Consider the following 18,327-nt stretch of genomic DNA (forward strand, 5'->3'; position numbering starts at 1 on the left):
AATCACAGATGCAATTACACAATCATACCATCCAATTAAATTACAACAATATGCAAACAAAGCATCCGTATTCTAAGCACAATCTGTACTTTGTGGTGGGCCCACTATTACGTTTATTTTCCATCTAATCTGTTAATAAGATCACAAATACATAGATCTAGAGGAAAAACAAATTTCATATTGATCAGAAACTTCTGTGACCTCCAAAAGGGTTTCAATGGTAGACGTTCAATACCCAACTGCTTTTTGCAGTGTGGTCCACTTGATCTTTATATCTGTCTTATCTATCGGCTCAAGCATTAAGATGAGCTTGCCAAATGGATGGATGTTTTGGATATAACACACACCTTATGGTGGGACCCGTAGCTATATAGCTGATGTGTGCTACACCAGCCAATCTGCTTCCGTTCCGTTTCCGATAGGGACGCGGATGGACGCCGATTTCCTGCTAAAGCCTTCGTTGGATGTTCCAGCACTGGGATGCTAGGCGGGGTCCACCATGATGTTTTTGTTAAATCCATCCCGTCCATCCATTTTCCAAGCTCATTTTATGACTTGCTACCAAAAATTATATGGATTCAAAAGTCAAGTACGCCATATAAGAGGAAAAACTAGAGAAGGAGTTTTCTAATGTTGAAACTTTCCTAGGCTCCAACTTGATTTTTATATGCCATCCAAGCGGTTTATGCCATCCAAACGGTTTACAAGATCATTCGCACTGCGATGAAGTGAAAACAATAAAAAATTAGCACGATAAGAAACTTTCGTGGCCTTAAAAATATTTCAATGGTAGTGACTGAATAAAAAATGTTTCCTCTAGTGCGGCACACTTGACTTTTGTATCCATTTTTCTTTAGCATGTCTTAAAATGATCTTAGAAAATAGATGAATGGTTTGGATTTATCACAAACATTATAGTAAGCTCCACAAAGAATACTTACGTATGATCTCCGTGTGAAAGACTTTAACGTGAGAGTCGTGAGTGGAGGAGAGAGTCCTTTTTTCGAAGACTCTTCATGGAATCTCAGCCGCTCTCCTCATCCTATGGATTACATGAAGGTTCGCACATAAATTCTGTGTGGTACGGTTTGTAGGAGACTAGCTCATATATATATATATATATATGGGAAAAGGTACTATGCGCTCGACCTTGTGTGGGCCCCACTGTGATGCGTGTCGACCATCAACACCGTGCATTTGATGGGTCCCCTCTAGATTATGGGATATCCCAAAAATACGGAACTCAGGTGGGCCATACCATCTAAAATCATGTGAAGACACTGTTAAAACATATAAAAGCACTTGGTGGGGCCCACCTGAGTTTTGAATGCTGCTGAAACTTGGTCTGAACCCTCATCCAAGTAGGACACACATAATGGATGGGCTGGATTTGCAAACCACATCTCGGTGGGCCCAAAAAATGATTATGAATGTGTTAATTGTGCACGGCCCCTCCCCACTTCTGTATGTGGTGTGGCCCACACAAGTCACGGATTGACTTGATTTTTGAGACCTAGGCCCACGATGGAATGGTGCATCTAACTAATGGGGTAGATGTTCGAAATGCATCACGGTGGGGCCCACACAGCTCGACCTCATGGGACGAACTCGTGAGGTCGAGCGCATAGTACCTATATATATATATATATATATATAAGAAAGGCAATCAAATCAATGTTGTTCTGGCAAGAATGCTCTTCCAGAAGCTGCAGGCCAATAAGTACCAACAAATCATGGATGTAAGACATCTAATCTGCCAAAACTAGCCCTATCTTAAGTGTCACCTAGTGCAAAAATCAGCTAGATACACCCAAAAGTGGGCCACGCCATAGAAATTAATGAATAGTATATGATATAATAATAAAAAAAATAAATAAAAATACAGGTGTGACACGCCTAATGGGTAGATTGGGAAGATTTTTCCATCGACTCAAAGAGACCCAACCCTATTTGCACCTCAGCTCAACCTCAATGAACACATACAAATTTGATGACGTGGACAATTCCAAGTGAACTACCATGCATGGTTGCATACCTCACGATAGGTACATAAACTGAGAGCTACGTGGATGGTGTTTTCATGAGATCTACACTGTCCATCAGATATGCTGCCTCATGCCAACCACTGATTCCAAAATCTTGTTAACCCAAAAAATAGGTAGGCCACACCATACGAACTAGCTGAGATTGTGAGAAAGCACAGCTAGTTTTGTGTAGGCCCCCTCGTGGCATTGATATTGCCATACAATCCGTCAACCTTAAGTACCTCTACTAAAAAATGATCTACATACCACGTGAATTTAGAAGTTTCTGATTTATTTTTAGCCCACCAGAGTATTTACTCAGCCGGTTGTTTTTTTTTTTTGGGGACAATGCCCGACCGTACTATTGGCTAGTGATCGGTGCTTTGTGGGCCCCACCATAACGTATGTGTTTCATCCATGCTGCCCATCAATATTTTCAGATCATTTTATTATATGAGCCCAAAATGAGGTAGATCTAAATCTCAAGTGGACCATATAACCGGAAACAATGTTGATGGAATGGCCACCGTTAAAAACTTCTTAGGGGCACAAAAGTTTTGGATCAAGCTGATATTAGTTTTTTTTTTCCTTTTTTTTAAAAAAACTTAATCCAGATCTGTATAACCTAGTCAACGTGTTAGATTTCAAATAAACATTACAATGGTCCGTAAGAGGCTTTTAATGATGGACATTCAATCACAACTGTTTTCCTCTGATGTGGTCCAGCCTTAGATTTAGATGTCCTCGTTTTTTGGATCAAGCCCTAAAATGATCTGAAAAAATGGATGCACAGCGTGGATAAAACCTATACATCATGGTGAGGCCCACAGAACACTCTGATGTACTATGTGTTCTGCATCTACTTCGTTCATGCGTTTGAGAGTATTTTATAACATCAGCCCCAAACCCACAGCTCAAGTGGACCACAGCAAAGGAAACAGTGGAGATTGAACTCCCACCATTAAAAACTTCTTAGGATGGTGGAAATGATGGTCCGAGTCAAATCAAGCTGGTAGCAACGGACTGGTCTGACTCTCAAAACAATCGTTATTTGGGTTTTTTTTATTTCTCTTTTCTCTTTATAAAAAAGGCATATATAGAGGTAGTAGAAAAACAGACCTGTTACAGCGAACTCCGTCTTGGGCACCATTTTGACAGATTCCTTTCCATCTTGATGGAATTGGTCCCATTCCATCATCGTTAAAGCTCTCTGATTCTGGCCACACTCCTGACCATTGACATAACCCCACAAAAAGAAAAATGTCAAACATGATAGGTTGACAAAACATTTGTAGTGAATTGATATGTTATTACAGCTAGTGCATGATTGTTGGGGATTTTCTCTTCATTGCTGGGTTCGATGAAATCGAACCAGTTTTGATATCATCGATAATTGCAGGATTTTTCAGCACGGGTCGCTGGACAGTTTTTTTCATGTTCCGATAACATCGAGAGACCTTCAGATGATATCTAGGCTATCATCGAAATTGGCTCGATGACATCGATAATTGTTGGAAATTTCCCCCCCGGTTGTTGGACAGTTTTTGCTCCTGTTTCGATATCATCGAGAGACCTTCAGATGATATCAAAGCTGTTATTGAGAGACCTTCGATATCATCAAAGAGTTCCGTAGATGCGATTGCGGAAACGCGGATTTTGTGAATTTTGTTTCTTATTTAGATTCTACCTCTTTCTATTCTTATATAAAGGGGTGTATGCGGGATTGGGGTGTATTCAAAGGTTTTCTAAAGGTACTCTAAAAGGGCTTAGGGATATCAAAATATGAGAGAGAGAAAAAAGAGAGAGAGAGAGAGAGAGGAAGCTTGTGGAAGGGAGATTCTGCTCGTAGAGGTGATCTACTTCGGAGTTCACATCTCAGCGCTTCTACGTCCTCGTGATCGGTGAGATCTCTCCGTTTTTCTTTTGTTCTCTTATTGTTTATCCACTCCCGCGTGAATGAAGAAGGTTAGATCCAAGCGGTGTGTGCTTGTGATTGGTTGTAACGTTCTGCTTTATAGTGGATTATTGATCTGGACGAGGTCCCGTGGTTTTTACCTCTTTGAGAATTTTCCACATAAAAATCCTTGGTGTGGTGTAGTTTATGTTTTGATTTAGTTCATTGCATTATTATTCCATAATTCTGGTTTGTTTTGGGAGGCTAGATTCTAAGGTTTTATGCAAGGCCCCCAACAAAGTAGTATCAGAGCTAAGTTCATTGAACGGGTAGGATCGGTTTTGAATTATGGAAGGTGGCTCATCAAGGATGATCAGCCTCAATGGTTCTAACTGGACCATATGGAAGGCTAAGATGGAGGACTTACTTTATTGTAAGGACCTATATTCTCCAATTTTAGGCATATCAGCAAAATTCAAGGATATGTTTGATGATGATTGGAAGAAGATGTACCAGAAGGAGGTGAGGTTTATTAGACAATGACTGGATGATTCTATGTTCCACCATGTGTTTACGGAGACCTCAATCGCTAGCCTATGACTGAAATTGGAAGGGTTGTATGAGAGGAAGACAGCTAGTAATAAAATCTTCCTAATAAGGCAACTTGTGAATCTCAAGTTCAAAGATGGTGGTTCTGTGGCCGAGCACATGAATGAGGTCAGTAATATAGTGAACCAACTCTCCTTTATGAAGATGGTCCTGGATGATGAATTGCAGGCTTTACTATTACTTAGTTCATTGCTTGACAGTTGGGAGACATTGGTGGTGTCTCTAAGTAACTCTGCGCCAGACGGAAAGATATCCATGGAACAGGTAACCAGTTGTCTATTCAATGAGGAGACAATAAAGAAGTCTCAGGGGTCTACTCATCAAGAGGCCCTTGTGACATAGGAACGGGGGAGAGAAAAGAACAGGAAGGGCGGGAAGGCCCGAGATAAATCAAGAGGCAAGTCAAGTACCAGGAAGGATGTTGAATGCTGGAATTGTGGCAAGAAGGGTCACTATAAGCATGAATGTCGTAAGAATAAGAACGACAAGAAAGGAAAAGGAAAGGAGAAAGAAGATGAATTAGATTTCACTGCGGTCGCTTCAGATGGCGACGTTGTAGTTATTCTTTCAGCAGATCACGATATATGTCTCACGACTACGAGTCAGGACACAGACCGGGTGGTTGATTCAGGAGCTTCTTTTCATGCGACTCCACGCAAGGATTTCTTCACTAGCTACAAGTCAGGTGACTATGAGACCGTGAAGATGAAAAATTCTGACGTATCGAAGATTGTAGGGGTCGGTGATATTTGTGTGAAGACCGATGTGGGCTGCACATTGGTTCTCAGGAATGTGAGGCATATCCCAGACTTTCGCCTCAACTTGATGTCGACGGGAAGGTTGGATGATGATGGCTATGAAAGCCGGTTTGCTGGTGGGCGCGGGAAGCTCATCAAGGGTTCATTGATCATAGCTAGAGGAAAGAAGTGTTGCACCCTTTACAAGGTATGTGTCAGTGTGTGCAAGGGTGGGTTCAATGCAACGGAAGATTCAGTTATTGACATGTGGCACAGGCGTCTAGGCCACATGAGTGAAAAAGGGCTTCAGCTACTAGCGAGGAAGTGACTCCTTTCAGACATGACAGGTACACCTCTCAAAACTTGTCTTGATTGTTTATCAGGGAAACAACATAGAGTTTCATTCGTTAAAACTGTTTCTCATGTTAATAAAGTGCATGCATTAGATTTAGTTTATTCTGATGTTTGTGGTCCTATGAGGACAAAAACCTTGGGTGGGGCATTGTATTTTGTCACTTTTATAGATGATGCATCTAGGAGGGTTTGGGTGTATGCTTTGAAATCTAAGGACGAGGTCTTTGGTGTGTTTAAATTGTTTCATGCTATAGTTGAGAGAGAGACAAGTAGATCATTGAAGTGCATCCGCACCGACAATGGTGGTGAATATATTGGCGACTTTCATGAGTATTGCAAGTCCCTGGGTATACGGCATGAACAGATAGTTCCCAAGACCCTCCAGCATAATTGTGTAGCTGAGCGCATGAATCGCACCATTGTTGAGAGAATCAGATGCATGTTATCCCATACAAAGTTGCCCAAGATGTTCTGGGGAGAAGCAATGCACACGGCGGTGTATTTGATAAACAGGTCTCTATCAGCCCCATTGAATGGAGAAGTACCCGAGAAGGTGTGGACTAGACAGGATCCATCGTACAGTCATCTCAGGGTGTTTGGATGCAGGGCATCCGTTCACGTACTAAAGGATGAGAGGTCTAAGCTCGATATGAAGATTAAGCAGTGTGTGTTCTTGGGGTATGGTAATGAAAAGTTCGATTATAGATTGTGAGATCCGATCGAGAAAGAGCTCGTCAGGAGCAGAGATGTGGTTTTATTTGAAGATCAGTGTATAGAAGACATTGGTAAGCCAGAGAAGAACTAGCCTAGTTCAGGTGAGCTAGAGGACATGGATCCGGTTATTCCTCCCGTAGTGCCTGATTACGGGGGAGTATAGCAAGGTGCAGAGGACGAGTGAGTTCCTTTAGAAGATGGACAGGGGGAGCAGCCCCCACTTGATTCACCTATTGAGCCACAGGTGAGGAGGTCATCTAGAGACAAGCAGTCATCCAAGAGGTACTCGCCGCATAAGTACATTATGCTCACTGATGGAGGAGAGCCAGAAGATTATTCTGAGGCCCTAGCCAACGAGCATAAGGAGGAGTGGTTGAAAGCTATGCAAGAGGAGATGGAATCCTTGCATAAGAACCACACCTATGATATAGTGGAATTGCCTAAGGGCAAGAAAGCTATGAGCAACAAGTGGGTGTTCAGAAAGAATGTTGAGTAGAAGAATTCACAGACGAGGTTCAAGGCCAAACTTGTGGTGAAAGGGTTTGGTCAGATGAAAGGTATAGACTTCGAGGAGATATTCTCACCAATGGTGAAGATGACATCCATACGGGTAGAACTGGGCATTTCATACCCGAACCGGTGGATCCGACCCGATCAGATCCGATCTGACCCAATTTGAATAGAACCGATGCTCAGGATTGGTCAAGATCGGGTAGCATAAGCTAGATCCGAAATATTTTCAGTTGAATCCGGATAGGCCTTGTTCCGAACCGACCCGATCCGAAATCCAATCCGATTGGATTCGATTTGGACTGGCTTTATTATGCTATATATATTATTTTATTTTTTTACTTTTACCCGCGTAGTTTTTTACCCTGCTCGCCCAATTTTTTACCCTACCCTAATCGCACCCAATGAAATTCTTCGCTGCCGCGCCGAGCCCTAAACCCCCAAATCTTCCCTTCTCTACCCTACCCTCCCTCTCTTCCTCTCTCTCTCCCCCCAAATTTCTCAGTTTTTAGTGCTTGAAAATGGTGTCTGCGAATCGGGAAATGGCGGTCTACTGTTTCGATACCCTTGTCTCTCATTACAACAGCGAGCAAGCGCCTCCTCCTACCTTCGACGAAGGCCAGCAGTAAGATCCTTTGACCTTCAACTCTGTCCGTCCGAATCCAGGATTTTTTTTTTCCTGAATTTGGTGGATTTTGGATTTTTTTTTATTTTTTTTTTTAATATCTCATGATTGGAGTGTATTCTCACGGGATCGATGTTAGACTTTTATTTATTTACTTTCTGTTTTCATTTTTTTTAAAGTTCTATTTGGGCATTGATATTTGCAACCCTGTTTTTGATACATGCATGCCTTTTTCTTTCCCCTCTTTTTCTTTTGCTTTTGCATTCTATTGGCAGAAGGACAAATTAACAAAGAATAGAGGTGCATGCATTAAGAAATGAGTGTATTTTGAGAGATTTTTTTTCAATTATGTTGGAATGCTTCATGCTTTTGAGTTTTTATGATGTAGTTCAGTTTTATGTTACTTTTCTGTTTCTGTTTCTTTTCCTAGAAATTTTTTATATTATGCTTGTTTCAATTTGTTTTCCAAATAATTATAGGCTTTGTTTTTTCTAGGTTTATTTTTTAAAATCTTCTTTTTCTTCTGATTTTGTTGGAGTTTTAATGGATTTTAATCTTATAGTTGTTGGAAAGAAAGTGTGTTCTGATGCGGTTAGGATTGTTCTTCATTTTCCTTCTTTGCTTTTCTTTTTCTTTTTGTGTTTTCCTTCTTTTTCTTCTTCTTCTTTTATTTATTTATTTATATTTATTTTTAATATTTGATGGAGAATTTTATGGATTTTTTTGTTGTTGATAAATTCATGCTTTGTAGTTTTCTCTCATGTGATTATCAGTTATCTTTGATTTTCCTTTGCGGCTGTATTTGATTATATGGTCTTTTTCCATATATTTTCTCTAACAAGGCAATTCTAACTCACCGATGCACATATATGTATTACATTCGAATCTCGCCCAATCCAATCCGACACAGTTTTCCTAACCGAGTTGGACTCAGATCGGTTCAGACAAGTAGTGATTCGGATCTATTCGAGTCAGTTGACTCAGACTCGATCTCGGATCCGATCGAGTTCAGATTAGGCCATGTATATTTCGGGCAGGGTCGAGTTAGACCCAATCTGATCCAACTCGGTCCGATGCTCACCTCTACATACGAGTGTTGCTTGGGTTGGTGGCTAGCATGGATCTGGAGATAGAGTAGTTAGATGTTAAAACTGCTTTCCTCCATGATGACCTGGAAGAAGAGATCTACACGCACCAACCAGAGGGGTTCAATGTCAAGGGCAAAGAGCATATGGTGTGCAGGTTATGGAAGAGTTTGTATGGGCAGAAACAAGCTCCACGGCAATGGTACAAGAAGTTCGACTCGTTCATGTTACAGTATGGGTATGACAGAACGGAGTCATACCACTATGTGTTCACGTGCAAGTTCTCAGATGGTGATTTCTTAGTTCTGTTGTTATATGTTGATGACATGCTCATCATGGGAAAAGACATCAAGAAGATTGACAGGCTGAAACAGGAGTTGAGCAAGTCTTTTGCGATGAAAGACTTAGGCCCGGCTAAACAGATCCTAGGAATGGAGATAACCCGTGACAGAAGCAGCAGGAAGCTTTGGTTATTACAAGAGTGATATATTGAGAAAGTCCTAGAGCGGTTCAATATGAATGCAGCGAAGCTGGTCAGTACTCCACTGGATGGTCACTTCAGATTGAGCAACAGGCAGTGTCCCAAGATGAAGGCAGAGGTGGAAGAGATGCAGAAGATACCCTATGCATCAGCGGTAGGAAGTTTGATGTATGCTATGGTGTGTACATGCCCAGATATATTATATGCGGTTAGTGTTGTCAGTCGGTATCTTGCCAATCCTGGCAAAGAACACTGGGAAGCGGTGAAGTGGATATTGCGGTATCTAAGAGGCTCATCTAGATTAAGCTTATGTTATGGTGACGAAAAACCTGTGTTAGAGGGCTACATAGATACAGATATGGCAAGTTACATAGACTATAGGAAGTCTACATCGGGATTCATGTTCACGTTTGAAGGGGGAGCGGTTTCTTAGCATAGTAAGCTACAAAAGGTCGTAGCATTGTTGATAATAGAGGCCGAGTACAATGCAGTCACAGAGGCATGTAAAAAGAAGCTTTGGATGAAGAGGCTCCTACAGGATCTTAGCCTGAAGCAGGATCAACACGTGGTCTATTGCGATAGTCAAAGTGCTATACACTTGAGCAAGAATCTAAGTCAGCACTCCAAGTCGAAGCACATAGAGATTCGGTATCACTGGATCAGGGATACTTTGGAACAGAAGGTGTTACAGCTTGAGAAGGTCCACACAGACGATAATGGGTCAGACATGATGACCAAGGCTTTGCTCAAGGGCAAGTTTGAGGTTTTTAGAAACCGATCTGGCTTAAAGAAGGTGGATTCCTCCTAAGTCGAAAAGGGAGAGATTTGATGGAGATTTTCTCCTCATTGCTGGGTTCGATGAAATCGAACCAGTTTCGATATCATCGATAATTGCAGGATTTTTCAACGCTGGTCGCTAGATAATTTTTGTCCTGTTTCGATATCATTGAGACCTTCAGATGATATCGAGGCTGTCATCGAGAGTGGCTCGATGACATTGATAATTGTTGGAATTTTTCACCCCCGGTTGCTGGATAGTTTTTGGTCCTATTTCGATATCATTGAGAGACCTTTAGATGATATCGAAGCTGTTATCGAGAGACCTTCAATATCATTGAAGATTTTCGCAGATGCGATTGCGGAAACGCAAATTTTGCGGATTTTGTTTCCTATTTGGATTCTACCTCTTTCTATTCTTATATAAAGGGGTGTATGCGGGATTGGGGTGTATTCCAGGGTTTTCTAAGGTTTCCTAAAGGTACTCTAAGAGGGTTTAGGGCTATCAAAAGGTGAGAGAGAGAGAGAAAAAGAGAGAGAGGAATCTTGTGGAAGGGAGATTCTGCTCGTAGAGGTAATCTACTTTACAGTCCATGTCTCAGCGCTTCTACGTCCTCGTGATTGGTGAGATCTCTCTGTTTTTCTTTTGTTCTCTTATTGTTTATCCACTCCTGCATGAGTGAAGAAGGTTTGATCCAAGCGGTGTGTGCTTGTGATTAGGTGTAACGTTCTGCTTTATAGTGGATTGTTGATCTGGACGAGGTCCCGTAGTTTTTACCTCTTTGAGGGTTTTCCACATAAAAATCCCTGGTGTGGTATGGTTTATGTTTTGATTTAGTTCATTGCATTATTATTCCATAATTCTAGTTTGTTTTAGGAGGCTAGATCCTAAGGTTTTGTGCAAGGCCCCCAACAATGATACTTATACATCCAAACCCCACTTAATTAGTCACACTACATAATGGTGTATTAACTTTTGGTTTTATAAGATCCAATGAAAATATTGAGAATCCTTTAAATAAAGGTTTGGATAGAAAAAAAGTATTGTGAACAAAGATGGAGATGAGATTTATGTCCACAGAAAAATGAAGTACTGGAAATATCAATACAACCTCATGACCTGAGATTCCAATAATAAGGTTCATTGGAATTTTTTTTTTTTTTTTCTTCTTGTAATTCTTATTTGAAAAGTATATAATTGAAGCCTTAGATTTATGGCGTTAGTGTAGGAGAAAGGACTCTAGTTAGCATTGGAAAAAATGAGGACGCGAGATGCAGCAAAGGTTATTACAAGAGGTGCATGGTGTGAGTAGTGCCGTGGAATGTGGTATGAGAGATGGCGTAGGAGCTCAAGGTAGTCATGAGCAGCTCGCATTCTGAAGCTCCAAAAGAGGTGCGCGGAGGACCTTGGATGCAAGTCAATTTTAGGAGTAGAGGACCTTGGGCTAGGTCCCATCAGGGCTCAGAGTAGCACTGGTGGGGCTGTTAATTAAGACTCCACGGGAGAAGTCGCAGTCTTGGGAGACTTGTGCAGTGGTGGTGGCACATGCTTGTGTGATTACTCTGGCAGATGCCTTGTAGCGGCACAAGTCTGAGATCCGAGGAGAATGTATAATTTGACCTAATGTAGGCTTCTTCCTCATAAAGCATAGCTCAATGTAGGTTTCTTCCTCATGCCTATGAGGGACTAATGAGTTCACTCAACCAACTAGGGTTCTTTATGTCTTCCCATAAAGCAAATGGCTAGAGACTCGACGGGTTTGCCAGAGAGGATGTTGTCCAACTAGTGTTAGGTTTCCCTTGGTGCGACGCTTCTGGGCTATCACAATAATTAAGATTTTACAGAAGCGGTGTTGGTAGCCCTGTAGATCTGTCATGGGATTATTATTTCAGCACACTTGCTTCTACTTACGCTCTTTAAGCTTGTCACGAGAGTGGTTTTATAAGCTTATAGAGTCAACAACTTGCTTTGTAGTGACCCGATGTACTACGGAACATCTTAAGAATGAAAAGAACTTGTCTTCCTTTCTTCACTTCTACATAACCATGTCTGTTGTAATAAGTGTTGAACGTGCAACAGTATATGCTTCCCAGGCAGTGGCGTTAACCGTAATTGCATGGCCTTTGACTATTTCAGGTGATGCTTGGTCACTATACAATGTTGGGTATAATGCTTGTAGTGGTATGACATGCCTTTGGCTCAAGGATGATGTGACTCCCGAGTCATTTGATGTTGGATCGATGCGCGACCTTAGACGTAAAGCTTAGCATAACCATAGTGTAGGATTCCATCCAACTTTAAGTTCAATTTGTGAAAAAAAGCATGAAAAATCTTCACATCTTTAGGATTTTCAACATACTTGCAAGTTTGCATGCAAGTGTCCTTTGGGGTTGTAACTGACCCTTTAAGCGATAGAGTTGCAAGCCCCCCACATTGATGGTCGTATACTTTGTGATTGACTAGAGTGACAGTGGAGATGGTTGAATCCACCAATGAGATGCAATTTATCCTCATATAGGAGGCTGAGAGATCCATTGGGGATTGGCTCTTTAGGGTTTAGCATGAAGTGGTTATATGTATCTTCCCCCCCTTGTGACTTGTTAGGGAGTGCAAAAAAGAGAAGCTGTGATTGTCCATGTTGTGGCCATAATGCCACTAAAATCTTTTGGGAAATTGGCTAGGACTGGACCATTGGGGAGTAATCCAAGCATGTTGCTGCAATTTAGACTTGTGCAGGTCTTTGAAGCGTATTTCTCTTCTAGAGAAGATGGAAGCATATCTGGAGGCCGAGTGACAGCTTTAGTGTTGTTAGAGTTAGGCTCTGCATATCTTCGAAGTAGGTATGCAGTTATGCTTGTAAGTGTTGATTGAAGGCCTTCAGTCTGATGCAGATACAGGGATTTTGATCGATCTTCAGCAACGTTGATCGGATCAAGAAAATTTTGAATTTTTCAGTTTGGTCTCTGAACAGTTTTGGGCATGTTTGATTGATCGAATATCAAGGCTCGAGTGAGCGAGATAATTCGAAAAATCAGTTCTTTCTCCAAGAACTTTTTGACATGTTCCATTCGATCGATCATAGCGTGTCGATCAATCGAAGATCATTGATCAAAGTCGATCGATCGATGGTTTAATCAGTGGTTCGTGTTGGTTTTGTATAGGTGCACAGTTTTTGTTTCTATTTTTGTATGTGGGCTATATATAGCCCTGTTAATATGGGTTTTGGTTATTGTAAGGAGAATCACGTTGTGCTAAAGAGAGAGCTGGGGTTTTGGAAGGAAATTTGCTCATAAAAGCAATATTGGTTTCGAATTTGTAAGTTGCCCATCTCATGTAACTTCCTGTTCATAGAGAATTCATTGTTGCTTGGTGCCATGGTTTTTTTTTTTTCCATGTAAAGTTTGTGTTCTCTATGATTGCTTGAATTTTTTGTTTATCTATTACGTCTTTGATTCGTTCGAAGGTTGCTTATGTGCTACCGTGTGGCAGTTACGCACTAGTGTTATTAGAGCATAGGCTTTACATTGGGGATTTTATATTAAATCTGAAACATGGGATCAAAAGGGATCAAATGTGAAGTACAAGACAAAGAAATTGATGTGTAAAAAATAACTTTGAATTATAGAGGTTGAAGATGAAAGCCCTCCTTGTCTTGTCTGCCCTAAACCTCAACAACCTTGATGTAGTGTATGTTAAGGATATCTCACATGAGAAATAGAGAGCATTTTGAAGAAAAATGTGGAAAAGTTTCACATGGGCAACTCAAATCAAGTCCCCAAATGCATGAAACTGTCAAACAATCAATTAGATGGGTATTGGATGAAATCGAATCTCTCGACATCAACTTAAATGCCCAAGAGCATGAAACTGTGGAAAAATGACCAAACGTTTAATTACGTGGACTTCATTGAGATGAATTTCTCTCTCTCTCTCTCTATCTCTCTCTAACATGAGATTACAGTAAAAGAGTACATTTTTATGAGTTCTCCATTTAAGCCTGTCTAAATCTGCTTTTATTACCTTATGAATAAACCCAAATGCAACCATGAGAAAATCAAAATTGGATTCACGAAAATACATATAAAAATACAGACAATTTTGATAATGGAACCTTTTTGATTCCTTACTACATGATATTTGTTGGGGTGATTTAGATGTTTTGGAGTTGAATTGATTGATTGCTGTTGATGTTCGCGGATGGCAATGGTTTAAGATTCAAATGATAAATTGAATGGTCAATGAGAGTTTAAAGTATATAAGATTAAAATTACCAGAGTCAAGATTCCCAATGATTGCATCTTCTCCAAATCTAGCTTTTCGCCATATCGATTTTGCAGGAATTACACCGTCTCTTTCTAGTCCAAGAAAATTCCACGACCGAGTCGTGTGTAATTTCATTCCTTGGTTTAAGAAAACCGATATGACTTTCGGGTGTTCTGCCAAGAACAAAATCAAATGAGAACATAGAAAAGAGTCTCAACAGACTAACTAAAAACAAGGAAAAACAGAGGAATGAAGATATAGAGATAGTTTCGCACTCGATATCTCTGTTGCTTCTTCGTCTTTGAGATTTGCAGCAAAACCATTGATGTGTCTCGTGTAGGAGTAAAAGATCATGCCTTTCGCCTTTTCCTTACTGTGACAAAAATGAAAATAAGAAAAGACATAAGAAAGTACATTCTTCAGTGGAATTCAGAAGTAAAAAAGATAGAAATGGGAAAATGATTACTGCAACTCCTCACCTTCCCAAGAAAGATCCCAGAAACTCATAATGAGAATCTGTCACTCGCTTGTAATCAATCCAAGAAGCTGACGGACCATGAGAATGTCCTCCAAGGTACACAATATAAGACTAAAAAACAGAGAGAGAAAAAATTCACCATAATTCAAATCACAACCAAAAAGAAGAAAAGGCCCAAATCAGATTATGAAATTAAAAACCGAAAAGAAGAGAATTCAGTTCAGATTTATATTAAAAATCATAAAAATTGAACAGGAAAGCAAAATCTGGACAACTAAAGCACTATTGATATCTTTCATACATTAAAAAAAAAAAAAAAAAAGATAATGCTTGCCTTTCTGCTAGCAAAGATGGGTCTTTGCAAGATTGAGAAGACAAGCAACATCAAAAGAAGGAAAAGAGAAATTCTCTCAATCTTCATTGATTCCTCTCCCTCCCTCTCTCTGTCACTCCTCTGCTTCCCCTGTCTTTAAAAGCTCGCTTTGTATTGAAACCTTTTTACTTCTTTAATAACAGAAAGTAGTGGGAAATCCTTTCCCTGTCCAAAAGCTCTTCTTTTATGTAGAAAATAATATTGTGGGGTACTATTTCTCTTGGGCTTTATCAGATGGAAATGGCTCGGGCTGATGATTCTTTTGATTCTTTTATACTCTCCTTTTTTTTCTTTTTTTTTCTTTTTTTTTCGAATTTTAGAAAATACTAGAGTCTTTAGATTTTTTTTTAGATTCTCTCTTCTTCTTTTTTCGTTTGGAATTTTACAAGACACTGCTGCCTTATTAATATGATATTTACATCTAGTACCTTTTCAAAAAGGTTATCAATATGCTACCTTATTAATTTAATAATTGTCATTGGAGTTCAGGAGTCAAATGGAAGTTGGATTGCCCATGAGAATTGGGTGGGCCGATTGGTGAGCCCCGCCATGATGTTTATGTAAAATCCCCTCTACCAACTGGCCAGGTCCATCACCTCATGTTAGGTCAAGGACTCAAAAATAAGCCATGTCCATAATTCAGCTGACCACATGATTGGAAACACTATATACGAAACACACATACTCCAAATTGTTTCCCTTAGTGTGCTCCACCTGAATCACTGATGGGTGTATTTTTGAGCCTCGAGCATAAATTCTAATGTGGATTCTAATGGTTGGAGTGGATCTTACGGTGGGCCTTAAAAATTCAATGGTGCCCCCCCCCCCCAATCACATGTCCGGATATACACATCATGGTGGGCCCCTTAAAAAAATTGATGGTGGCTTCCCTCTCAAAACTTTTCCTAGGTTTCTATTGATATATTTAGAAAAAGAGAATTTTATGATTTCTGTGGACATGTGATTCAGGTGGACCATGCCAAAGAAAATGATTTGGAAAGGAATGTCCACTCTTGATTTGTACGAGGCCCACCATAATGATTATTTGAAATCCACTCTAACCATTAGATGTCACACAAAAATTTTGGCATGAGGACCAAAAAATAAAGCCCATCCTTGGTTCTAATGATGTGACCAGCCTAAATCAGAGGTGGGGCTAATGTTTGGGCCCTAGGTCTAACATGAGATGATGGACTTATATGTTAGGGTGGACTTACCATAAATATCATGGTGGCGCCCACCTGAGCCGCTGACCCCTTTGATTAGACGACAACTCTGGCTTCCATTAAAAAATATAACTGAGGGTACTCCAATGATAATTGGTTATATTAATTGGGTGGGATTTTTTATTTTGAAAAAGGCATTAGGATATAAATAACACACTAATGAGGTAGTAATTTGTAAAATTCCTTTCTTTAGTTGGACTAGACTAGAAAGGGGAAAGATCATGGTAATCGATGGTTTATAACTTTTAAGTGGGATGAAGTTATGTTGGTTGACCCTATCTTAGCACAATATAGCTGGTTCTTGATTCTGACAAATGGGCCATGGTTCTTTAATCCAAACCACTTATCTGTTGTGTCCAACTATAGATAGACAGTGACTTGAAAATATTCTCAATCGGATAATCTTAAGCTAATGCTGAACTCCATCTTTCGATATGACAGGATTTTGGGTATTCTTAATCCAGAGTGGGACTAAATCAATAGTATGTATTACGAGAACATGAACCCCACTTGGGATTCCTCTTAAAATGGAGCTTGTGTTTTAACACAGGTGCATTATGACCCCATGGATCAGATAGGTGCTCTTTTGCACCTACAAATTCTTGATGATTTGGGCCCATAATCTAGTAACCAAGATCATTGATTAGATAGAAAGAATTGCATTAGGATATGGTATAGGGAACCCACAAATATGCATAAGGAGTTCATATATTCCAATATGGAATCCACTAGTTACCTCCAGAAATTTATTGTTGTCTGGATGTCTTCAATCATTATTGAAACATGAACTCTTGAGCAATTGAATAACTAGATTTATTGATTGAGTGAACCTTGGATTAAACAGATTGGTCTTTGGACAATTTTAGATACGTTCGGTCGATCGATCTCGAAGGTTCGAGTGATCAACTATTTTCAAAAAATACTTGTAAACTCTTTGAAAACTTTTGGCATGTTTGAGCAATCAAATATGTATCTGTCAATCGATCAAGGGTTGCTCGATCGATGTCGATTGACAAATGCTTAAATTAACAACTTACAGAGTTTTGCGTAATTGCACGATTTGTTTCATATTCTGGTTATTATGCTGTAAATACGGGTGTAATATGGGTGTAATATGGGATTAGGGTATGATTAAAAAAGCCTAAATGTTTCGAAGAGGTTTCTAAAGTGAGGGAAGGGTTTTCTGATAGGTTTCGCATATGTAAGTACGATCTATCCCTTGTAATTTATTTTCATAGTGGATTTTATTGTCGCTTTGTTCCTATGTTATTTTTTCCTGCAAGGGTTTTCCACGTAAAAATCGTTTATTCCTATGCATGCTTTGTTGCGTTTACCTTTTGTTTGTTTGATTCAAATTTGGAGTTTGCTTTCGTGGCTCCCAATTTAGAATGATAGCATCGACATTCTGCAACAACCAAATGGCACAAATCAAAGTACGATTTGTTTGTGATTTTGCATTATAGAAACTTGATAATATCATAGATAGAGATTTAAAGGGCCTAATTAAAATCTAAAATTATTAACAAGTTTAAGTTTCCATTGCATTCTAAAAATCCCCAATAGTAACATATCATTAATGGGTTAATTGAGTGTACTTTGGTGCAACAGGGTTTGTATCAAGTTGTATCCGAGTGTTGGTACGTGTTACTTGGTGTAAGTAGATATTCGTGACTGTAACAAGGTGTAACTTAGTGTAATTACGTGTAACTTGGTGCATTTGAGTGTAAATGGGAACAACTTGGTGTAATTGGGTTATCTTAGTGTAGTTGGGTGTAACTTAAGATAACACAGTAATTCATTGTGACTAGATGTATCTAGTTGTAACTAGGTGTAAATAAGGGTAACTACATTATTTGAACAGTCTGTCATTTCCTTACATAGATTACAATCATGCCACACAAGTGCAACCCGACATCTTTCGCACAAGTTTCGGACATTTCCAAAAAAGTCAAGTTTAGGTGCGTCAACTCCTTCCCGATTCGGTCCTCGGCTCAATAATGGAGGAACCAAATTTATTTTACCTTACCTGGTCCTCAACTCAACAAGATTCAAATGCTAACCTTATCGCCTTTTGCACAACACATCTTTGGACAGTATGTCATTTCCTTACATAGATCACAATCATGCCACACAAGTCCAACCCAACATCTTTTACACAAGTGTGAGACATAGTGTC

General features: G+C 39.8%; 1 protein-coding gene across 1 annotated transcript in view; it reads right to left on the reverse strand.

Annotated features, from left to right (window-relative positions):
- Nucleotides 1-15,156, reverse strand: part of LOC131255985 (subtilisin-like protease SBT5.3) — a 33,686-nt gene extending 18,530 nt beyond the window's left edge. The window contains exons 1-5 of the mRNA XM_058256955.1: nt 14,887-15,156; nt 14,554-14,663; nt 14,350-14,447; nt 14,083-14,247; nt 3,144-3,252 (exon numbers count right to left, since the gene is read on the reverse strand). Coding sequence (XP_058112938.1) covers nt 3,144-3,252; nt 14,083-14,247; nt 14,350-14,447; nt 14,554-14,663; nt 14,887-14,973 — 569 coding nt within the window. The 5' untranslated portion in view covers nt 14,974-15,156. The remainder of the gene's footprint in view (nt 1-3,143; nt 3,253-14,082; nt 14,248-14,349; nt 14,448-14,553; nt 14,664-14,886) is intronic.
- Between the last annotated feature and the right edge of the window lie 3,171 nt (nt 15,157-18,327).

The sequence above is a fragment of the Magnolia sinica genome, chromosome 9 (assembly GCF_029962835.1).
Source record: "Magnolia sinica isolate HGM2019 chromosome 9, MsV1, whole genome shotgun sequence".
NCBI lineage: Eukaryota > Viridiplantae > Streptophyta > Magnoliopsida > Magnoliales > Magnoliaceae > Magnolia > Magnolia sinica.